Genomic DNA, 24,409 nt, shown 5'->3' with positions numbered 1-24,409 from the left:
AAGGTGACCAGGCTCACGATAGGGGCCTGGGGGAGTACAGTGCTGTCACTGACTGAGACAAGTTCAAGATAAGGGCCTGGGGAAGCCAGTGTGGCCTGGCCTCGGATAGCTAAGAGTTACCAGGCTATTAACCATGTCTGCTCCTAGCTTCCTGGGTGGAAAAAAGTTACACCTGTCTCCCTTAGTAGAGACAGCCCTGTGTGTTTAACATTCCTGGCTCCCTAGTGCTTATCTCTGAGCACAAGGACCTCCTCCACTATCTTAAAAGAGACTAGTTTCTGAGGTCATTGTTGGTATGTGGGAAACCTCTCCCAGATGGTTTTTGTTGTTGTTGTTTTGTTTGAGGAGTTATGTAGGCCAGGCTGACCTTGTCCTCTGGGTCATCCTTCCTCACTCTCCCTGAGGAGACTTAGACATGTACAGGCAGGTATTGTTCCACTCCAGTCAGGCCCTTCAATTGTTTTTGAGCGGGTCATAATGCAATCTTTCACTACATCCTCTGCAGTTCTGGTATTTTTATTTTCCTTAAACTTTACTAATCACTGAATAAAACTGTACGTGTGTGTGTGTGTGTGTGTGTGTGTTTGTACGTCACACAACACTACAGAATCCACTAACAAGAGTTTTATTAAGACAAGGAGAAAGGGATAGATGTGATCAGGCCTGCTGAAAGGACAGGTGTGGGAGAAGGAGGCGGGGCAACTTGGGCCTGCCTTCCTAAGGGTCACCCCCCACATGCACCCATTGGCCCACGTGGCTACTCCACACTTGCGCACAGATCATGTGGTCATACCAGGCATGTGGTCATACCAGGCACGATTACCTGACCACGCAGCACAGGGGTTATGTTGGACGTATCCTCGAAATAACTAGGTGGAAATGAGTAAGTTTCCCCCTGGGGCATGGGCAACAATAGAGACGGGGCTGGTGTGGGAGCCCGTTCTCAGGTTCCTCGTGGCTTTACCCAGCAGGTCCGAATAGAGGATGATCAGGACCACGGGCCTGAGTGCAGGTGTCTGAGATGGTCTGCACTTGGCTGTGCTGGGGGAGGAGGTCTTTTGCTCTACCCCTTGGCATCTCTATAAAAACCCTGGGCCTGAGACAGTCAGGGCCTGTTGGAATAGGTTCCAGGCCCTCTCGAGGCTATCCTTTATTTTCTATCTGTTTATCTCTGCGATATTCTCCGCAATAAATCCTTCTATCTAATATTTCCTGCTGATTGCACTCAAGAAAACTCTGAGGAACTGTGGGGGTGGTGGGTAAACGCCCCACAGGCTGTAATTCCTATCATCCTGGACTCTTTGTTTTTTATAAAAGATGATGGATGAGTGGGTATGGGGTGTTGTTTCTCCCAAAAACTGCTTCCAGTTGACTTGGTAGGCATAGGTTGGTTCTTAAGGGGGTAAGCAAGGGGGATTCTGGGGTAGACAGGTGTGCTGGGATGATGGGCTGTCCTTAGATGGTGGACTGTCCTCAGATGGCGGGCTGTCCTCAGATGGCGGGCTGTCCTCAGATGGCGGGCTGTCCTCAGATGGTGGGCTGTCCTCAGATGGTGGGCTGTCCTCAGATGGTGGGTTGTCTTGCTGCCTTGGAGCCGTTCATCTTTTTTGGTTTGGTACTCTGGCTGCTTTTGTGTCTGACAGGACACTGGTGAGACAGAGAAAAGATTAGAAGAAAGAATTATTATTATTTAGGGTATCCAGGGTGATAGACCCTGGAAGTAGATCCTGGAGAAGATCTTGAAGTAGATCCAACCTGTCCAGATAATTTAAAGCTGGTTTCTGGAGCTTGGGAAATTTTTTGAACATATTAAGAAGCAGCCATGAGAATATTAAAGTCTTTGGGCTGATGACCATTGTAGTGTTTGGTACTCCACTTGTATTGGTTAGTGTTAATGAGAGACACAGAGAGACTGGAACATGATTTTATTTTTTTAACCTTAGAAAATCTTTATCAGAGACAGACTATTTTAAGGCACCTGTTTCCTTTACTAGTTTAGCATCCAGGAGACTGATGATCAATTGTTGAGAGCATTTAACTGTAATAGATGGTTATATTAAAGTCTGTTTTTGCAGAGCCCAGACACATTGGGGTCTGGGGTGTAAATACCTTTTGCTGTTAAGGTTTCTTACTTGATGATCCATGGGCTCCAGCTCTGTGGAGGTCCTGTAACAACTGCCTGAGCAGTTAATTAGGAGAGGGAACCAGGAAGAGAAAAGCTTGTGCAGTGAGATCTCATTCTTTTGGATTTGGTGACAAGGCAGTGGATCCTGGTGTCCTCTGGAACAGAGAGAGCAGGGCCCTGTCTGTGTCACTGTGCATGAAGAGAAGCACTGATGTTGACTTCCTTTTTTATAATAAGCAAAAAGTCTGGATTGTTGGAATTCTGCCATCAGTCCAGCTGGATGACTGCACATGCGTAGTTCAGGGGTTGAGCAAAGGGTCTTGCATCTTACGTCATCAGTGAGCCCTGTTGACTACGTGTGCACTGTGTGGTCACATAATCATCACATGCGTGGTATAGCTCCCTAAGCCCACCTGTGCAAGTTCACCAGGAACCCTTAAAAATTCCGACACAGGTACCACCCTCTCCCTGTTCTGCTCTGTCTCTCTCCACCATCTTTTCCTCTCACCCCACATGCTCCTTTCCCAGGCCTGGTTCTCTTGAACACCGCCCACCCACAGCCCCTCTTCTTCATAAGAGATCTCTGCTACTAGGCAGCCATGGCTCGTGACTTGTGCATGCTCCTGTGTGTGTACACATATGTGCACAAGCATGTAGAAGTCAGAGGATGATGCCAGGTGTCTTCTGCAATCCCTCTCCACGTTCTATATTGAGGCAGGCTCTCTCTCTGACCCCAGAGCTGGCTGAGTCAGCCAGTTTACCGAGCCGGCTTCCCCAGGGGATCTCATTGCTGCCTCTTGGACTAGATCACAGGCTGGCCACACACTCATTTGGTTTAGATGTGGGTGCTGGGAATCTGGACTGTGGTCTTTAAGTCTACAGGGCAAGCACTTTACCTACTGAGCCATCTTCCAAGCTTACAAAAGTCATGGGTTCTGTGTGTTGAGACAGGGTCTCACTGTGCAGTCTAACTGGCTTCAAATGCACAGGAATCCACTTGCTTCTGTTTCAGGTGCTGGGATTAAAGGCATGTGCCACCATGGCCAGCAAAAGTGCTGATATTTAACTAACATCTTTATTGTAGAGAATTTCAAACATACGTAAGAGCAGATAGCATAGATGTTCAAAGCACATAGATACATGAATTAACTAAGAGACAACAACCTTTCATCGATGCCCTTGAACTCTGCTCTTCTATTTTATCTTATTGTATTTGTGTGTGAGAGAGACATGCCTATGTAGCCCAGACTACATAGTGATTATCATTTTCTTTATTTTTTATTTTATTTTTTTAATTTGTTTTTTTAGAGTTTTATTTATTTAATTATTTTTTGAATTTATTTTTTAATTTCACTCATGATATTCATTAATTACACTCATGAAATTAATTACACTTGTGGTATTCATTGATTGCATTCACAGTATTTATTCAATAACTATATTTATGATATTCATTAGTTACATTATTGTATTGATTTATTACATTCATGATATTATGTCCTGATACTACTGTCCATTTGTGGGGCTTTACCATCACACAAAACAGAGATTCTGTACTTAGAAAATCATTGTTCTATATTCCTTTCGTCTCCATGTTGAGATAACATCTAATCTTTCTGTCTCTATGAATTTGTATATTCTATATATTTTATGTAATACAATTCTATAGTACAATTTGTCCTTTTTTGAATGTAAAAAAATTTTATGTACAACTGCAGGAGATACACAGATAGCTTGAACATAAAAACAGGTTATAATTCAAAACTCCAAGGTTATTTAAAACTGGTAAATATTTTCTCTGTAGAAAATAGTAAAAATGATAACATTTCCCAATAAACCCTTTTAAGCCAAATAATAGCTGAATTATACATATAAATATAGATTAGATTCTGGGATACAGAAGAAACCTATCTTCATCTGTTCAGAGAGCTATGTTTTACTTAAGTTCTGTAAGTGAGATTCTTATTCATCTTCCCCTTCACTGTCTGATTTACGGCAGACATTTTTCTATAGGCTAATCCATAATCTAAAAAGATTTTGGCCTCCCCTCCTGAAAGTACGGCCAGCATTTTCTTTCATCAGCTTGATACAGTACAAATTCTTATCCTAATAGTAAAATGTTTCACTAAAGCTTGCCCAGTGATTGGGCAAAACCAAAACTTATTATAAGCTACCGTCATCCTAGGGTCCTTCTGCTGAGTAGCCTCCCTGGATCTGTGGTTTGCAGTCTGATTGTCCTTTGCTTTATATCTAGTATCCACTTATAAGTGAGTACATATCATGTTTTTCCTTCTGAGTCTGGATTACTTCACTCAGGATGATATTTTCTAGTTCCATCCATTTGCCTGCAAATTTCATGATGTCACTGTTTTTCTCTGTTGAGTAGTACTCTATTGTATATATGTACCACATTTTCTTTCTTCTTCTTTTTTTTGTACCACATTTTCTTAAACCATATTTCAGCTAATGGGCATCCAAGTTGTTTCCAGGTTCAGGGTATTATGAATAATGCTGCTATGAACATAATTGAGCATGTATCTTTGTGGTATGATTGAGAATTCCTTGGGTATACGCCCAAGAGTGGTATGGCTGGGTCTTGAGGTAGATTGATTCCCAATTTTCTGAGAAACCAACATACTGATTTCCACAGTGGTTGTACAAGTTTGTACTCCCACCAACAGTGGAGGAGTGTTCCCCTTGCTCCACATCCTCTCCAACATAGACTGTCATTAGTGTTTTTGATCATAGCCATTCTGACAGGTGTAAGATGGTATTTCAGAGTTGTTTTGATTTACATTTCTCTGATGACTAAGGATGTTGAGCATTTCCTTAAATGTCTTTCAGCCATTTGAGATTCTTCTTTTGGGAATTCTTTGTTTAGCTCTGCAACCCATTTTTAATTGGATTGTTCAGTATTTTTTTTTTTTTTTTTGGTTTTTCGAGACAGGGTTTCTCTGTGTAGCTTTGCGCCTTTCCTGGAGCTCACTTGGTAGCCCAGGCTGGCCTCGAACTCACAGAGATCCGCCTGGCTCTGCCTCCCGAGTGCTGGGATTAAAGGCGTGTGCCACCAACGCCCGGCTGGATTGTTCAGTATTTTGATGTCTAGTTTCATGAGTTCTTTACATACTTTGGAGATCAGTCCTTTGTTAGATGTGGGGTTGGTGAAGGTCTTTTCCCATTCTGTAGGCTGTCTTTTTGTCTTATTGATTGTTTCTTTTGCCCTGCAAAAGCTTCTTAGTTTCAAGAGGTCCCACTTATTAATTGTTGCTCTCAGTGTCTGTGCTACTGGTGTTATATTTAGGTAATGATCTCCTCTGCCAATGCGTTCAAGATTACATCCTACTTTCTCTTCTATTAAGTTCAGTGTAACTGGATTTATGTTGAGGTCTTTGATCCACTTGGACTTGAGTTTTGTGCATGGTGACAGATATGGATCTCTTTGTAATCTTTTACATATTGACATCCATTTATGCTAGCACCATTTGTTGAAGATACTTTCTTTTTTCCATTGTATAGTTTTGGCTTCTTTGTGAAAAATCAGGTGTTCACATGTGTGTGGATTAATGTCAGGGTCTTCAATTCAATTCCATTGGTCCATATGTTGGTTTTTATGCCAGTACCAAGCTGTTTTTGTTACTATAGCTCTATAGTAGAGCTTGGGTCAGGGATGGTGATGTCTCCAGACATTGCTTTATTGTGCAGGATTCTTTTAGCTATCATAGGGTTTTTTGTTTTTCCGTATGAAGCTCAGTATTTTTCTTTCCAAGTCTGTGAAGAACTGGGTTTGGATTTTGATGGGGATTTCATTGAATCTGTAGATTGCTTTTGGTAAGATTGCCATTTTTACTATGTTAATCCTACCTATCCATGAGCATGGGAGATCTTTCCATTTTCTGATATTTTCTTCAATTTCTTTCTTTAGAGACTTAAAGTTCTTATTATACAGGTCCTTCACTTGTTTAGTTAGTGTTACCCCAAGGTATTTTATATTATTTGTGGCTATTGTAAAGGGTGATGTTTCTCTGACTTCTTTCTCAGCCCTTTTATCATTTGTGTATAGGAGGGCTACTGACTTTTTTGAGTTGATCTTGTATCCTGCCACTTTACTAAGGGATTTATCAGCTGTAGGAGTTCCCTGATAGAATTATTGGGGTCACTTATGTATACTATCATATCATCTGCAAATAGTGAAAGTTTGACTTCTTCCTTTCTAATTTGTATCCACTTGATCTCCTTTTGTTGTCTTATTGCTCTAGCTAGAACTTCTAGTACTATATTGAATAAATATGGGGAGAGTGGACAGCCTTGTCTTGTTTCTGATTTTAGTGGAATTGCTTTGAGTTTCTCTCCATTTAATTTGATGGTGGCTATTGGCTTGCTGTAAACTGCCTTTATTATGTTTAGGTATAATCCTTGTATTCCTGATCTCCCTAAGACTTTTATCATGAAGGGGTGTTGAATTTTCTCAAAGGCTTTTTCAGCATCTAATGAAATGATCATGTGGTTTTTTTCTTTCAGTTTGTTTATATGATGTATAACATTGACAGATTTTCATATGTTGATTCATCCTTGCATCCCTGGGATGAAACATATTTGCTCATGGTGAATAATTTTTTAATGTGTTCTTGGAGTCTGTTTGCCAATATTTTGTTGAGTATTTTTGCATCAATGTTCATGAGGGAGATTGGTCTGTAATTCTATTTCTTTGTTGCATCTTTGTATGGTTTGGGTATCAGGGTAACTGTAGCCTCATAAAAAGAGAGTTTGATAATGTTCTTTCTGTTTCTATTGTGTGGAACAATTTGAAGAGTGTTGGAATTAGCTCTTCTTTGAAAATCTGGTAGAATTCTGCACTGAAACCATCTGGTCCTGGAGTTTTTTTTTGGGGGGGGGATGGGGAGACTTTTAATGATTGTTTCTATTTCCTTAGGGCTTATTGGTCTATTTAAATAGTTTATCTGGTCTTGATTTTACTTTGATATGTGGTACCTATCCAGAAAATTGTACATTTCTTTCACATTTTCCAATTTTGTGGAGTACAGGTTTTTGAAGTATGACCTGATGATTCTCTGGATTTCCTCGTTGTCTGTTGTTATGTCTCCCTTTTCATTTCTGATTTTGTTAATATGGATGCTCTCTCTCTGCCTTTTGGTTAATTTGGATAAGGGCTTGTCTATCTTGCTGATTTTCTCAAAAAACGAACTCTTTGTTTCATTAATTCTTTGTATTGTTCTCTTTGTTTCTATTTTTATTGATTTCAGCTCTCAATTTGATTATTTCCTGGCGTCTATTCTTCCTGGGTGAATTTGTTTCTTCTTGTTCTAGAGCTTTCAGGTGTGCTGTTTAGACATTAGTGTGAGATTTCTCCAACTTCTTTATGTGGGCATTTAGTGCTATGAATTTCCCTCTTAGCACTGCTTTCATAGTGTCCCATAAGTTTGGGTATGTGGTATATTCATTTTCATTGATCTCTAGGAAGTCTTTAATTTCTGTCTTTATTTGTTCCTTAACCCACTGGTGATTCAGTTGAGCATTATTCAGTTTCTATGAGATTGTAGGCTTTCTGTAGTTTTTGTTGTGTTGAAATCTAATTTTAAATCATGGTGGGCTGATAGAACACAGTAGTTTATTCCAATTGTTTTGTATCTGTTGAGATTTGCTTTGTGGCCAAGTATGTGGTTGATTTTAGAGAAGGTTCCATGGGGTGCTGAGAAGAAGGTATATTTTTTTTTTGTTAGAATGGAATGTTCTGTAGATATTGATTAAGTCCATTTGAGTCATAACATCAGTTAAGTCCTTTATTTCTCTGTTAAGTTTCAATTTGGCAGATCTGTCCAGTGGTGATAATGGGGTGTTGAAATCTCCCACTAATAATGTGGGGGGGTTATATGTGATTTAAGCTTTAATGTTTATTTTACATATGTGGGTGCCCTTGTGTTTGGGGCATAAATGTTCAGAATTGAAACTTCATCTCGGTGGATCTTTCCTGTGATGAATATGTATTACCCTTCTTGATCTCTTTTGATTGATTTTAGTGTGAAGTCTATTTTGCTGGATATTAGGATGGCTATGCCCACTTGCTTCTTAAGACCATTTGATTGGAAAGACTTTTCCCAGCCTTTTATTCTTAGGTAGTGTCTATCTTTGAATTTGAGGTGTGTTTCTTGTATGCAGCAGAGAGATGGGTCCTGCTTTCATATCCATTCTGTGTCTTTTTATAGGTGAATTAAGTCCATTGATATTAAGGGATATTAATGACCAGTGATTGCTCATTCCTGTTGTTTTTTGGTGGTAGTGTGTGTGTGTTTGTCTTCTTTGGGGTTTACTGCTGTGGTGTTATCTATTGCCTGTGTTTTTGTGGGTGTATCTGACTTCCTTAGGTTGGAATTTTCCTTCTAGTGCTTGCTGTAGGGCTGGGTTTGTGGGTAAGTATTGTTTAAATCTGGCTTTGTCTTGGAATGTCTTGTTCACTCCGTCTATGATGATTGAAAGTTTTGCTGAGTATATTAGTCTAGACTGGCATCCATGGTCTGTTAGTGTCTGTATTACATCTGTCCAGGTCCTTCTGGCTTTCAAAGTCTCCATTGAGAAATTGGGTGTTATTCTGATGGGCTTGCCTTTATAAGTCACTTAGCCTTTTCCCTTTGCTGCTCTTAATATTCTTTCTTTATTCTGTACATTTAGTTGTTTAATTATCATGTAGTGAGGGAACTTTTTGGGGGGTCTAGTCTGTTTGGTGTTCTATAGGCTTCTTGTATCTTCACAGGCATTTCCTTCTTTAAATTGGGAAAGTTTTCTTCTATGATCTTGTTGAATATATTTTATGTGCCTTTGAGTTGGTATTCTTCTCCTTCCTCTATCCCTATTATTCGTAAGTTTGGTCTTTTCATGGTGTCCCAGATTTCTTGGCCATTTTGTGTTATAATTTTTTTGGCATTGGTATTTTCTTTGAGTGATGGATCCATTTCCTCTATTGTATCCTCTACACCAGAGAGCCTCTCTTCCATCTTTTGTATTCTGTTGGCTATGCCTGCATCTGTGTTTCCTATTAGTTTGCTCAGATTTTCTATTTCCAGCATTCCCTCTGTTTGTGTCTTCTTCATTATTTCTATATCCCTTTTCAGGTCTTGGGTTGTTTCCCTCACCTGTTTTTTTGCTTTTTCATGGTTTTCTTTAAGAGATTTATTGTTTTCTTCTGCTTTATTTGCCTTTTCCTCTTGTTTTTTATAGAGTTCTTCCCATTTTTGTTTGACTTTTCATTTTCTTTATATATTTCCTCCACTTTTTTGTTTATCTTTTTCTCAATTTCATTTTTGATTTTTTTCTTTAAAGGCCTCTAGCATCTTCATGATGCTATTCTTAAGGTCACTTTCTTCTGCTTCTTCCACTTTGTGATGTTCAGGTCTTGCTGTTGGAGGAGGGCTAGGTTCTGGTGATGTTGTATTGCTCTTTATGTTGTTGTATGTACTTCTGCCTTGATGTCTGTCTATCTCCTCGTGGATTATTTCTTGGTCTTATCAGGGTTCTTGGTCCAGTTAGAGCTGACAGATTCGGTGTTTCAGGAAGCCTCTCTTGGTCCAATGAGAGGTGTCAGATTCTACTTCCCAGAAAGCCACTCTTGGTCTAATCAGGGCTGGCAGATTCCCTGTCTTCTGAGTTTACTCTTGGTCCAATGATGGCTCTTTGTCCAATGAGAGCTCTCTCTCTGGGCCAGGTGGGAGCACTCTGGGTCAAATGGGAGCTCTCTGGGCTGGATGCGAGCTCTGGACCAGATGGGAGCTGGGGGCTGGTGTCCAATTCTCAGGAAGTGTCAGGAGTCTCTGGCAGATGGGTGTGGGGCAGGGCGTGTAGATTGCAGGATCTGCTGGGGGGTCTTGGAGAAGGAGAACCTTCCCAGCAGGAGCCCTGCCTGCTGGCCAGCAACTGGGACCAAGTTGGGCGGGTCTTCCCAGGGATGGGACCTAGGGGCAGGCCTCCTTGGGTATGACCCCAGACACTCACCTTTGGTCCGGATGGAAGCTCTCTCTATCATCTTCTTAAAGTCATTTTTTTGATCGATTTCTTCTGCTTCTTCTGTGTTGGTGTGTTCAGGTCTTGCAGGTGTAGAATTACTAGGTTCTGATGGTGTCATAAAAGTCTTTATGTTGTTGCCTGTACTTTTGCACTGGCATCTATCTACTCATCTCTTCCTCTGCTTGGCAGAGGTGGTGTCTGTGTCTGAGGTTGCCTCTCTTATTCCAATAGACAGTCTTGGTCCACTGGGAGTTCTTGGTGGAATCAGTGTTGTTGGGCTCTGTTTCTCCAGGAACAGCTTAGTCCAATCAGTGTTAGTGGGTTCTGTCTCAGGGAGCAGTTGTTCCCAACCTGGGTGCTGGGTGGGTTTATGGCTCTGGTGGTTGTTGATGTCGCATGGGATAATTTTCTTGGCGAGGGGGTAGGGAAAGAGGCTGCTGTCTGGTCTGTGGGGCTCCAATGTCTGTTCCCAGTTGGTGCATGGTGGGTTTATGAGTTCAGTGGGTTGTTGGGTTTCTAGAGACTGGTTTTTTTTTTTTTGTTGTTGTTGTTGTTGTTGTTGTTTTGGGTTTTTTTTTTTGTGAGAGAGCAGGAAAAGGTAGCTGCCTGGTCCCTGGGGCTATGATGGGTAGGGCCTAGGGTTTAGAGACTTGGTCTACTGGTCTGGAGATGGGGCCTTACCTGTTCCCAGTCAGTGTAGGGTGGGCTTATGATTCTGGTGATCTGGTTCAGTGGCTGGACAGCTCCTTCTCTTGCATTCTCTGGTCGTGCTTTGCTTGCTCGCCAACTCCTCAGCTGACCTTGTTTCCTCAGACTGCAGGCTGCAGGCTTCTGAAACCTCTCCTGAAAGGATCTCAGCTGAACAGTTGACCAGTAGGGCAATCTCACCAACACCTCCAAGTTTTTGGGCTTCCTAGGATCGGAGGATATGCCCTGAGTCAGCCACGGACAGAATGTTGGGGTCCGTTCTGGTCACATCCCATGGGGACAGCTCCTTCTTCGAGTGCTCTTCTTTTTACTTTTTAGCCTTAATTGTAAGGTTTTAGATTCCTCAGCCTCCAGAGAGCCATTTTCTTTATTTTTTAAAATATTTATTGTATATGTGTGTATGGTGATAGTTTATTTGTACTAAAATGTTATTTGTATGTTAATAAATAAAGTTCCCCGGGAGTCAGCGCTATTAGCAAACCATAGGAAAGCTGGGCAGTGGTGGGGCACGCCTTTAATCCCAGCACTTGGTAGGCAGAACTAGGTAGATCTCTGTGTGTTCACGGATACAGCCAGCATTAGAGACACATGCCTTTAATCTCAATACCAACCATGGAAGACCTGGAGGTCTGTACAGACAGGCAGTGACTAGGAGATCATGTGGTTGGGTTTACAACCAATGAGAAGGCAGAACAAAAACTCTATTAAAAAAAAAAAAGACAGACACAGGAAGTAGGTCTCTTTCGGAGAGGTAGGACCACCGCGAGAGGAAGGGCGAGGTTTTTAGCTCTTAGCTCTGACCTCTTGGCTTTCTTCTTTGCATTGGTTCTGTGTTTCTTATTTAATAAGACTGATAGTTACATCTACATGTTTGTGTTTTCCTAAATATACAAGCATGCGCACCACAGGCATTCCAAGGAGATTGGGAGAGGCTGTCAGGTCTCAGATTACCTGAAACTGGAGTTATGGATGGTTGGGAAACACCATGTGGGTGCTGAGAAGTCCTCTAAACCACCGAGTCTTCTCTCTAGTGTCCAGTGATTCTTTTTCTCTACTCCATTTTTGTTTTTATGAGACAGAGTCTTGGTAGAATAGATCAGGCTAGCCCAGATCATGGCAGCAATCTTCTCACTTTAGACTTCAGTGTGTCTGAATAAGAAGAGTAAGCTACCACATGCTATCAGTTTCTAATCCGCTTTCAAGGCTGAGCTAAGAAAGACATTGATTTTACTGTTGAACATTGAATGGGAATGAAAACCTCATCTATCCTGTCATTAGAAGTACCTGGAATCCTAAACTCAATATCCAGTAAGACTTCCTACAGCTTCCTTCCACTCCTCTCTGTGTTTACATTTTTTCTGTCATCTCTAGACTTCTGCTTGTTCATCTGTGACTCAAGCAGGAGAAAGCTGTAAGCTTCTAGGTGTTCGTGGACGTTACAAGTCACATTGAGGATGGTCTACCCATTCTCTGTCCTCTGATCCCCAGATAAATGTATTAGGGTACACAATATATTGGGGTACACAACATATCACCACATGGCCATGGCCATGACAAGTCACACTGAGGATGGCCTACCCGTTCTCTGTCCTCATGCTAGATTTCTAAGTCCTAGCATGAATCCTGTCTGGGGAAGGGGTGGGGAATACAAATGAAGCTGGTGAAGAGTCTATAGATTTTCAGAAATGGATGACTCACTGTGGGCTGGGAAGACATCTCAAAGTAAGGCTACTCTGAGCATGGATGACCTTTAGTCAAGGCTGACTACAAATTCTTCCACCTTGCTCTTCCCTCATTGTACTTTACACCAAATATTTTATAGGATCCAACCTGACCCTGGAATGCCAGGTACTCCCTTCTGGACTTCCAGGGCTTCCTATCAGCAAATGTACTATAAACTCTATGCGGTAAGAGGACAGAGTGCAATACCAATGGTTTCTGGGTCAAGAGTAAGAAGAATCTGGACCAAATCTTCAAATCTACCAGCTTAGATAACCAAGTTGATGAAGCTCTCAGGGAGTTTTCTCTGGGACTTGTCTCCTTCCTGATTGCTTCATCCCCAAGTTCTAACTGAGAGCTTAGATGACTTACTCCATCAGTTTGGGTCAACAGGGACCAGGAGCTCGGTGACACAACAACTTTCTGCTGGTCTTTAATGAGATGCTTAGGGAATCTATACCCAGTGGGACTAGATGCTGCGGGAAATCCCTGTCTAATTCTCCCAAACCTCCTTCTTACACAGAGGACTAAGACAGTGATCATCCACTCTTCACTTTCTCAGAACCTTCCTATATTTCTGAGACTTTCCAATCCTTTGAAAAAGCAACACTATTGCCCAGCAACTCCAAAGTGAAAACAACAGAGCTTGCCTGTACAGGTACTTTCAGTGGAGATGAAAATGTTTCTTTTACAGTAAGTCCTGCTCACTCTCACATAGAGGAACAGCAGCAGGAGTCACAGACCCGTCAGTTGGAGCTTGAGATCTGTACAATAACTGTCAACTTTTATTTTTCTTCAAGCTGATAAGGGGTGGGAGAGAGATTGGGAACGTTACCAGAGGTCCACATGATTGCAGGGAATGCTGGTGTATGTGAATGCTTTTATGTTATATTCAATACAACTATAAGGGTGAACCTGGGAAACCAGCACCACGTAAAACTGGGATTTGTAAATTGGTTGCATGGAAACAATGAGTGGATCTCAATTCAGAAACTTTAAAGCAGGCTTAATAGACACATGGTTGTAACATCCTAACCTGAAGACTGCATTCTGACCTCTGTCTCCATTCTCTGTAGCTGGGATCAGACTCATGAGAGGCAGCAACCAGTCCAGTGTCTCCGAGTTCCTCCTCCTGGGACTCTCCAGGCAGCCCCAGCAGCAGCAGCTCCTCTTCCTGCTCTTCCTCATCATGTACCTGGCCACTGTCCTGGGAAACCTGCTCATCATCCTAGCCATCGGCACAGACTCCCGCCTGCACACTCCCATGTACTTCTTCCTCAGCAACCTATCCTTTGTGGATGTCTGCTTCTCCTCCACTACTGTCCCCAAGGTGCTGGCCATTCACATACTCAGGAGTCAGGCCATATCCTTCTCTGGGTGTCTCACGCAGATTTATTTTCTTTGTGTGTTTGCTGTCATGGACAATTTCCTGCTAGCTGTGATGGCCTATGACCGGTATGTGGCCATATGCCACCCCTTACACTACACAACAAAGATGACCCATCAGCTCTGTGTCCTCCTTGTGGTTGGGTCATGGGTGGTATCCAGCATGAATGCTCTGTTGCACACCCTGCTCATGGCTAGACTCTCATTCTGTGCAGACAACATCATCCCCCACTTCTTCTGTGACATCACTCCCCTCCTGAAACTCTCCTGCTCAGACACAGACCTCAATGAGCTGATGATTCTTTTTGTTGCAGGGCTGTTAATGATAGCTCCATTTGTTTGCATCCTTGTGTCTTATGTCCTTATTACTTGTGCTATCCTGAGAGTCTCATCCACAAGTGGAAGATGGAAAGCCTTCTCCACCTGCAGCTCCCACCTGGCTGTGGTCAGCCTCTTCTATGGCACCATCATATCCCTGTATTTCAACCCCTCCTCCTCACACTCAGCTGGGAAGGATACAGCATCTGCTGTGATGTACACAGTGGTGACCCCCATGCTGAACCCTTTCATCTACAGCCTGAGGAACAAGGACATGAAAGGAGCTTTAAGGAAAGTGCTTACCATGAAATTCTCATCTACTCAGTAAGGCTAAAAAAGATCATATAAAGAAGTAATTTCCAAGAAAACCATATTTGTTCTACTGTGTGAAACTTAACTTTTGTTTTGTTAGGAAAGCATCTACTATCTTTCTTGGAAGAACATAATCCGAGTTGTAGACTACATAGGAAAAGGTGGAAAGTGGCTTGGGATGCAGCTCAGTTCGATTATGCTTATCTGGCATGTAAGAGGCCCAGGTTTGATTCCCTGTCATGTCAAAATAAATATAAAATTTCTTAAATGTTTAAAATGTGTGTGTCTGTGTGTGTGTGCGTGCGCGCGCACTTGCGCGCGCGCGTCACATATGTATGGGTGTCCAAATAGACAGAAGAGGGTTACAAGTGTATTTGTATCACCCAACATGGTTTCTGGAAACCAAATTTGGAACCTCTAGAAGAGCAGCAAGTGACAGCTGAGCTATGTCTTCTGCCCAATAAAAAATGCTCCAATCAAATCACTTCATTCCATCATGAGTGCCCTCCTGACAAAGGGCACCACAAACATGCTTACACTTTATTCTTGATTAGAAGAGGAGAGAATAAGCACACTTGGACAACAGTGAAGTGTCTCAGTTGGAAGCTGCTAAAAAGAAATTATAATAAGCTGAGTTTGCTTTGGGTGATGTTGAAAAAGAATTGGGGACTGACCGTGGCTTCAGATGGGATGCTGTTATTCAGGATGTTTGTAGGTAGCTCTCTTAGTGTATTTCATCTAGAAGAAAGGAAGAGATAAAGCTTGATCTTTGGCTAAGAAGCACTAGCCATTCATGTCAATCATCTTGGCACACTGGGTATGGGTCATTTTGTTGTTAGGACTATATATACTGTTGTTTTTGCTTTTTTGAGACAGGGTTTCTCTGTGTAGCCCTGGCTATCCTTGAGCTTACTTTGTAGACCAGGCTGGCCTTGAATTCACATAGATCCACCTGCCTCTACCTTCTGAATACTGGGATTAAAGACATGCAAAGCCACATCTGGTACAGGACAATATTCTTAATGTTTTCAGTGGTTCTTCCAGAATAACCTTTGTGATGTTACAATCCTAGAGACCTTACTTGCTACAGCTGTCCTATGAAATTCATTACTTTCGTTGGGAAAACTCTACTGTACCTTCCCAGCTCCTGGGTGACAGCACTAAGCTTCCTTTCTCACAACAGTCTTTGATGTGAGCACATCTGACGGGAAGACCTGACCCAGCAAGGTGTTTACAGCTATTCATACTATTTCTTCCTGTGTAAGGATTGACATGTAACTGTCTTTAAAAGAACTGGTCTGTTTCACCGATGTTTTACAATTTGTAAGCAGGTATGTTCATAGAACTCTTTGTCACTCTTTTGAAATTTGAGATTTATATTTAAGCATATGGGTGTTTGGCCTGTATAGGTCTGTGTATTTTGTGCGTGCAGTTCCTGAGGAGACCAGACGAGGGCACTGGATCCTCTGGAACTGGAGTTACAGGGGTTAGCTGATATGTGGGGACTGGGAACCAAACTGATTTCCCTGAAATAACAGCCATTCTTTTAACCACAGGGCCATCTCTCCAGCTCCCTTTTATCATTCTCTTAATGTAGAGAGGACTAGTAATGCTTCCACAGTGATCTCTGATACCTGTGTTTCAGGTTTTTGTGCTACAAGTCTGGCTGCTATTGGAAAGTGATGGGACCTTTGGGGGTAAGGCTTAGTGCAAAGAAGCCAGGTCATAAACAGATGCTTAGGGGACATAGGACTTTTTTTTTTCTTTTTACAAGACAGGATTTCTCTGTGTAGAGTTGCAGTCTGTTCTAGTACTTGGTCCGTAGACCAGGCTGGCCTCAAACTCACTGAGAACTGCCTGCCTCTGCCTCCCTAGTGCTGGGATTAAAGGCGTGCACTGCCACCACCCGGTCACATTAGTACTCCTAACATCTCCTGTGTCTTCCTTTGCTGGCAGGACCCCATGAGGTAATCAGAACCCCCCCCACCCCCCCCCCCCCCCCCCCGTGAGCCCACACTCCCTTCTGATATAGGGATCTTCCACAGATCCAAACAAGAGATCAACAAGTATGGATGGAGAGCTCAGAGATGGACTCAAAATAAACCTTCCTTTTCAGTTTTCTCAGGTCTCGTTACTGAAATGGAAAGCTAAAAGTCATTCCTCTCAGATTATGCTCAGACGTGCATTAGAGGGCAGAGCCGGCCCTGCTGTCCTCTTCTTCACCTTACACACTTTAGAACACTAAATTTTATTTACATCTTTGCCATGTTTTACCTGACATCTTTTCCCCTTGACCCATTTATTTAGAAGTGTTCTTTAATCTCAAAGTATTTGGGATTCATAATTCTTTGTGAAACTTTTCAGACAGAGGCAGGACCTTTCCTAACCTCATTTATGCTCCTGGGTTTTAGAGGCTAAGTAAGTTCTCTTGTGCCACTTATGGGTTGACACCGGCCAAATTTTCCACTTTTTTTTTTTTTAAACAACTGTATGTTCTCTCACCCTCATGACTCTGCAGATGAAGCATGAATTCTTCATTTTGTAGAAGGTTTTTCCTCATTCTAGATACTTAAATATTATCTTCCTTACATGAATTCCTTCATGGCAACTCTGCTGAAAGTTTTTCCCACACTGAGAACAGGAACAGGGTTTCTCCCCTGTATGGATTCACTTGTGCTTATTAACGTTTGTTTTATGATTGCATTCTTTCCCACTGTGGCTACAGTCAGAGCTTCTCACCAGTGTGAATCCTCTGGTGGGATATAAGGTAAGACCTTTCTTGAAACTGCTTCCCACACAGGACATGTGGACAATGTCTTTGTTTTCTCATCTTGAGAAAGTGCAGTAATACTAATGTCCACAGATTTTGAGAGATCTTCCAGGAGAACATTATTTCAATTGTAACTAGAAGGCTTCTCAATTTCCTCTGATGTGGAATGAGAATGTTTATTCTTTCTTCTTGGCAAGCTGGAGGTCGCTCAGAAACCCAGGAATAACCCATTGCTTCAATATTTGAAGCTTTCTCTTTACAATCTTGTTTCTGAAGATCTTCATCCCTGAGATCACTCTCACTGCCTGCTGAAACGGAAAACGTTATACTGTTGTGTCCTGACAACACTGGCCAGGAAAAGCCAGGTTTCTTATGAAACAGCTACCTTGATGAGCCATAATGATGGATGCCTGTCATCCCACACAGGCAAGAGGAATGCTGTTAAGTTCAAGTCCAGCCTGGTATACATAATGAGGTCCACCCAGTCAGGGTCAGACAGTAAGACTTTGTCTTGAAAAACACAACAAACAATAAAAGCGGCTGGATCTGGAGACACTAGCCTTTAATCCCAGCACTTGCAACAGAAAGGCAAGGAGACCTATTCATTTGAGGCCAGTCTGCTATACATAGCACGTTCCAGGCCAGCCAGGGCTACATAATTATGAGAGTCTGCAAATAAATTAAATAAAAAACACAGCAATAAAATAAAATAAACACATTCTTAAAGTCAGAAATCTGAGGACTAGCACATAATCACTCTTTTTCAATTCTTACTGAGCATGGGATAATGAGTAATAAATCTTCGTACCCCCACAGGACAAGAACACAAGCCTCTTTACTTCTAAAAAATGAGTGGGATTGCCCTGAAAGATTTCCTGTTGTTCTGCAGCAGGGACAACTTACATAGAAGCTCTTCTGGACTTTCTCTGTAGAGAACTCCCTAAGTACGAGGGGCTGAAGGACACCACTCACAAGCACCAGGAGTCCGGTAATGAGGTAACTGTAAGACCGACTGCTTCCAGGCTTGGGTACATGCTGCACGGCCGCAGCACTGTAAGAAGATCATCAATCGTAGGACCAACTGCTTCCAGACCTGCACTACATACTGCAAGGCTACAGCACTGGGCAGCACTACAACATTCTAGTCGAGGCAAACCTGGAAACAATCCAGATGGGCATAGCACATTCACACGTGTATTTGGCCAACTAAAGAGATTTCTACCATAGATACAATAAAATTACTGCATTAAAAGTCAACTGTGTTTTCTCAACAAGAGTAATGATCAGATTGGGATGTTAGATAATTCCAGAGGTGCTCAGTACAGAAATTTTGAATAATAATTAATTAAATAAATACATACATTTTGTGAAAACTTTAGCTTTTATTTATTTAGGTTTTTTCGAGACAGGGTTTCTCTGTGTAGTTTTGGGGCTTTTCCTGGATCTCACTCTGTAGACCAGGCTGGCCTTGAACTCACAGAGATCCACCTGCCTCTGCCTCCCAAGTGCTAGGATTAAAGGCATGTGCCACCACCACCCAGCCTGAAAACTCTAGCTTTTATAATATATAGGCTGTTATGCGTTTAGCTTACACTTCACAATAAAGTCTGGCCTAGGGAGCTGGCTCAGTGGGTTCAGGGTTTGGCAGGTAAGCATGAGGACCTGAACTGAAATGTCAGCACCTGTGTGAAGCCAAGAAGGGTGTGGGCACCTGCAACCACCGAGCTGAGAGGCAGACACGATGCTCACTGGCCAGCCAGTCAAGCATGAACAATAAGCAGTAGGTTTAAGGAGAGACTCTGTCTCAAAAAATAAGGTGGAGCTGGGCACAGAGGTTCACATTTTAATCCCAGCACCTAAAGGCAAAGGCAAATGGATCTTCAAATTTGTGGTCTATAAATTACCTGGTTAACCAGGGCTATACAGTAAGAGCCTGTTTCTAAAACAAATACAAAACCATCCCCTCCCTCCCTTGAAAAAAAAAAAAACCCAAAAAATATATCTACTGGATCTGTTTAGTTTTTTTAAAGCATAAATCATACTTTGTTTCCCCCTTTTCTAATATCTATTCCTCTTAATTCCATTTTCTTATCTTACTGTTGTATAAAATTTATTTAATAGGTTTAATAAATGTCAGATTTCTATTTTGTTTTCAATTTTAAGAAATTACCATCAGTTTTTTGTTTTTTACCATCAGTTCCTGAGTAAGTTTAAGTTAAGGGATTGAGGTTCTAGCTCTGTTGCTAGGGTTGGCATTCACAATGTCCTGGGTTCGCTGCCCCAGCTATCTCAACCTGGCACGGTGGGGCATGCCTATAGTCCAACATGTAGGAGATAGAGGAAACCAGCCAGTTCCAGGAGAAACGCCTTTTGATGACATTGAGTCTTCAAAGTTTTTTTTTTTTTAAAGTTTCTTTCTATTCATTCAAATCGACTCTTTTTATCCTTTCCACACACCAGAAGTTTATTCCTAGACATTTAATCTTTCATGTCACTGTTTTAGTGAGGTTCCCACTGTCTGCCTGCATAGATGAAAGCTACTGTTTGTCAACTTGACAGCCATTACCTTAGTGAATGCTCTGTTCAGACATGCTGTACGGCTTTCCAGCTACAGTCTATCATACGTCAACAGAGTTTTCTCTCAGATCCTAATGCATCTCATTTCTTACTCATGTACCCGCAGTAGCTAGAATCTGAGACATGATGCTAAGTAGGAGCAGCTTTAGTGGGATTTTTCACTGTGGTCTCAGTCTTAGTGGGATGTCTCCCATTAAAGAGGCATTTAAGGGCTGAGGCTAAAGGTCAGTTGGTAGAATGCCTGCCTAGTGTGAACCAAGTCCATCTGGGTTTAACCTCTAGCACACATAAACAGGGTGTGGGGGCACATGCCTGTAATCCCAGCACTTAGGAGATAGAGGAAGGAGAATCAGAAGTTCTAGGCCAGCCTGGGATACACAAGATTTTTTTTCTTTAAAGAGAAAAAAAAGCATTTTAAAATCAGGAACTGGGGGCTGGAGATGGCTCAGCAGTTAAAAGCACTGGCTGCTCTTCTAGAGGACACTGGTTCAAAGCCCAGCACCCACATGGCAGCTCCCACCTGTCTGTAACTCCAGTTCCAGGGTACTCGACACCCCACACAGACATACATGCAGACAAAACACCAATGAACAGTAAACAAAAATAAATTATATAAAAAAATAAAAAAACAGGAAATGTAGCTCAGTGATAGAACGCTTATTGACTATGCACTGGGTTTGATCCCCAACACAGAAATAAACCACACATTAACACTAGTTGAAGGGATTAAAAACTTATTACTAACTCACTGGACCTTCTTATGAAGAAGGGAGTTGAATCTTATCATTTCAGTAACTATGAAAATGACCATAATATTTTTTTATTGTAAGATGTTAGTAAAATTCTGTTTTAAAAATGTATTTTTTATATTTTTTACTTTATTTTATGTGTGTGGTGATTTTAGGCTTGTATATTTGAATGCTTAGTCACCAGAGAGTGGCACTATTTGAAAGGATTATGAGGATTAGGAGTTGTGGCCAGTGTGTCACTGGGGGTGGGCTTTGATTTCAAAAGTCTACACCAGGCCCAGACTCTTTGTCTCTGCTAGATCAGGGTGTAGCTCTTAGCTACTGCTCTGGTGCCTGCCTGGATGCCACCATGCTCTCCACCATGATGATAATGGATTCACCCTCTGAAACTGTAAGCAAGCCCCCAATTCAACGCTTTCTTTTATAAGAGTTGCTTTGGAAGCCGGGCTTGGTGGCGCACGCCTTTAATCCCAGCACTCGGGAGGCAGAGGCAGGCGGATCTCTGTGAGTTCGAGGCCAGCCTGGGCTACCAAGTGAGCTCCAGGAAAGGCGCAAAGCTACACAGAGAAACCCTGTCTCGAAAAACCAAAAAAAAAAAAAAAAAAAAAAAAGGGAGGCAGAGCCAGGCGGATCTCTGTGAGTTCGAGGCCAGCCTGGTCTACAGAGTGAGTTCCAGGAAAGGAGCAAAGCTACACAGAGAAACCCAAAAAAAAAAAAAAAAAAAAAAAAAAAAAAAAAAAAGAGTTGCTTTGGTCACAGTGTCTCTTCACAGCAATGGAACAGTGACTAAGACACTGCATGGGTATTTTGCTTACATGTATGTTTGTTTGTGTGCCATGTGCATGCCTGGTGCCCATGGAAGTCAGAAGAGGGAATCGGATGCCTTAGGACTTTAGTTATGGATGGTTGTGAGCCACCATGTGAGTGCTAGGAATCAAACCTGGGTCCTCGGCAAGAACAAGTGTTCTTCCCTGCTAAGTCACTTCTCCGGCTCCCTCACTAGACTTTAAAAAAATTCAATGAGACAGGCAGTGGTGGTGGCACACGCCTTTAATCCCAGCACTCGGGAGGCAGAGGCAGGCGGATCTCTGTGAGTTCAAAGCCAGCCTGGTTTACAGAGCGAGATCCAGGACAGCCATAGCTACACACACACACACACACACACACACACACACACACACACACACAGAGAGAGAGAGAGAGAGAGAGAGAGAGAGAGAAACCCTATTTTGAAAAAACAGAAAAATACAAAAAAACAAATAAATTCAATGAAAGAGTTTCTTTTATTTTGATTCTATAAGTAGACTTTTTAGAAATTAGTAAATGACTATTAAGTTGTTTTTGCATTCTGGAGATAAATCTTTGATTCACACATGGTAGAAAAATGGTACCATTGGAAAAAAAAATAATTTTTCAGATTTCAGTGTTGTTGGTTTTTGTTGTTGTTGTTGTTTGGTTTTGGAGACAGTGTTTCTCTGTGTAACCCTGGCTGTCCTAGAACTCACTCTGTAGACCTGGCTGGCCTCAAACTCTTAAGATTTGCCTGCCTCTGTCTCCAGAGTGCTGGGACTAAAGGTTGTGACACCACCACCCAGCCAGTTTTCAGTGTTTAATTACACTCATTTCGTAAAAAGCAATTTCTAAAGTTTCCTGCTTTTTTTTCTATATTCTGGTGTGTGTGTGTGTGTGTGTGTGTGTGTGTGTGTGTGTGTGTATTCTTTGATTTGAATTATCGAAAATTTAATGATTTCAAAGAATGTTCTGCAAAACAGCTTGAAACTAAAAATATTTTCCCCACAGGTAGAAGCAAATCTTTCAGGAATTTAAATCCCCTTTATGGAAGTTGTGTTACATGGTTTTAAATTTTGACTTAATAATTTCTTTTTTCTAAAACTAACACATGAATTTCTAGTTTTATATTAACATCTGTTATTTTAATTTATCCTGCTTTCTTACATTTCAACCAGAAGTTTAATTACCATCATTTAAAATACATATGAATTATATAGTAAATAAAATGAACAGTTATGCATTTTCTTCTGAGAATAATTTTAGTTTTCATCAGATTGTTTTTCTTTTTTGTTTTATTCTGTTTGACAGGGTCTCACTATGTAACCATGGCTGGCCTGAAACTTGCTATGTAGATTAGGCTAGCCTCCAATTCACAGAGATCTGCCCACCTCTGCCTCCTGAGTGCTGTGATTACAGGCAACACACCTAGCCCTCATCATAAATGCACATGAGGTTCTGATAGTGTTCTCTAAAAAAATTATTCAATTTGTATTTCTTTTTCCTCTTTTGGTCTAAAATTTTTTCAGGGGCTGGGGATGCAGCTCAGTTGGTAAGAGTGCCTGCCTCAGTTGCACAGAGGCCTGGGTTCCATTTCTAGCACCACACAAAGCAAGCATGCTAACACTTCTTGTACTCTCAGTACGCAGGTGAGAGGCAGGGGGATGAGGAGCTCAGGGTCATCCTTGTCAACACAGTGAGCCTGAGGCCTGCCTGGGCTACAGAGATCCCATCTCAGGGGAAAAAACCTCCTTTTCTCTCTGTCATCTTGTTAAAGTGACACAAAACTGACTGTCACTGTCACCTCTCCTGCTCTGTTCTTCCTTCTTTCTAGATCCCTGGTTAACAGAACAATCCCCCCCCACACACACACACTACATTTCAGGTCAGATTGTCAAACTGCATTTAAAAAAAAATCTTACTGCTATCATCAAAGGAATTATACCAAATTAAAAGTCAATTATTAAGTCTCATAAAAGTCCTCTGTTTCAGCCGGGCGGTGGTGGCGCACGCCTTTAATCCCAGCACTCGGGAGGCAGAGGCAGGCGGATCTCTGTGAGTTCGAGGCCAGCCTGGGCTACAAAAAAAAAATAAATAAATAAAAATAAAAAAGTCCTCTGTTTCATTAGTGCCTCCAAGTATAGGGAAAATAGTCACCCGTAGCTGCAAGTCTGTGGTGAAACTCTATTAAATGAGATGGAAGAAAAACAAGACTGTGTACTTGTACTTTATTAGGTGCGAGTACTTCTTCAACCACTCCAAAGATGAAAAACAGACTTGCAGGCTGTGCATGGTAGTATACACCTATGTTAGTACTTGGAAGTAGAGATAGGAAAATTGTTCCAGGTTTTCTATCAGTCTGTTCTATCTAGTGAATTCCAAACAAGCCAGGGCTACAAAGTGAGACCCAGCTCTCGCTAGAGTACACGCTCTGAACACAAAGCATTTCTTACCCAGTGACATCATCTCCCCAACATGACTACTGTTTTCCTTCTCTGAGTTGGGTTGCTGAGCATGATCTGTGCTCACACATTCTTCTTGGGAGTGATAAACATTCAAATCCTCAAAGGCCATCCATGCCTGAAAGAACAAGAGGCCCCTTTCTGTTTAATAACTGAGATTCCTTGGCAGCTCTGCTGCTTAAGAAAGACTTAGACCCAGTTAAGGGAAAGATTGGTGAAGGGACCTAGAAACCCCATACAGGAGCCGCACAGACAGGACAGCTAGGCTGAGGAGCCAGGAAAAAAAAAAAAAAAAACAGAAGAGAAATACCCACGGAAGCTTACTTCAAAAGAATGTACTATATGCAGTTTGGCTGAAAGGGAAGGCTGCGAGAGCATAAGGCAATGCAGTCAAACAGTGCGTGGAAAACAAAATGCACCTTCGAGTCAGCTTTAAAACACAGAAACACTGTCCCCGTTTCTGCTGAACTCCTCTGGAAAG

At 41.9% G+C, this 24,409-nt stretch overlaps 2 protein-coding genes across 2 annotated transcripts; one reads left to right on the top strand and one right to left on the bottom strand.

Moving 5' to 3' along the window:
• The first annotated feature begins 667 nt into the window (after positions 1-667).
• On the top strand, positions 668-14,812 carry LOC114710624 (olfactory receptor 1361-like). Its single transcript, XM_028894821.2, has 2 exons — positions 668-883; positions 13,642-14,812. The coding sequence occupies exons 1-2, from the start codon at positions 880-882 to the stop codon at positions 14,595-14,597; spliced, it is 960 nt and encodes a 319-aa protein (XP_028750654.2). The 5' UTR covers positions 668-879; the 3' UTR covers positions 14,598-14,812.
• Positions 14,813-16,669: 1,857 nt separating this feature from the next.
• Positions 16,670-19,119, bottom strand: Znf200 (zinc finger protein 200). Its single transcript, XM_037200679.1, is given in 7 exon segments — positions 16,670-17,125; positions 17,128-17,312; positions 17,314-17,379; positions 17,381-17,477; positions 17,480-17,732; positions 18,255-18,402; positions 19,034-19,119. Coding segments are annotated over 7 exon segments (942 nt in total). The 3' UTR covers positions 16,670-17,018.
• Positions 19,120-24,409: the final 5,290 nt, after the last annotated feature.

This window comes from Peromyscus leucopus, chromosome 8b, assembly GCF_004664715.2.
Source record: "Peromyscus leucopus breed LL Stock chromosome 8b, UCI_PerLeu_2.1, whole genome shotgun sequence".
NCBI lineage: Eukaryota > Metazoa > Chordata > Mammalia > Rodentia > Cricetidae > Peromyscus > Peromyscus leucopus.
Note: the sequence above shows the minus strand (reverse complement) of the source record. Positions and strands in the feature narration are given on the sequence as shown.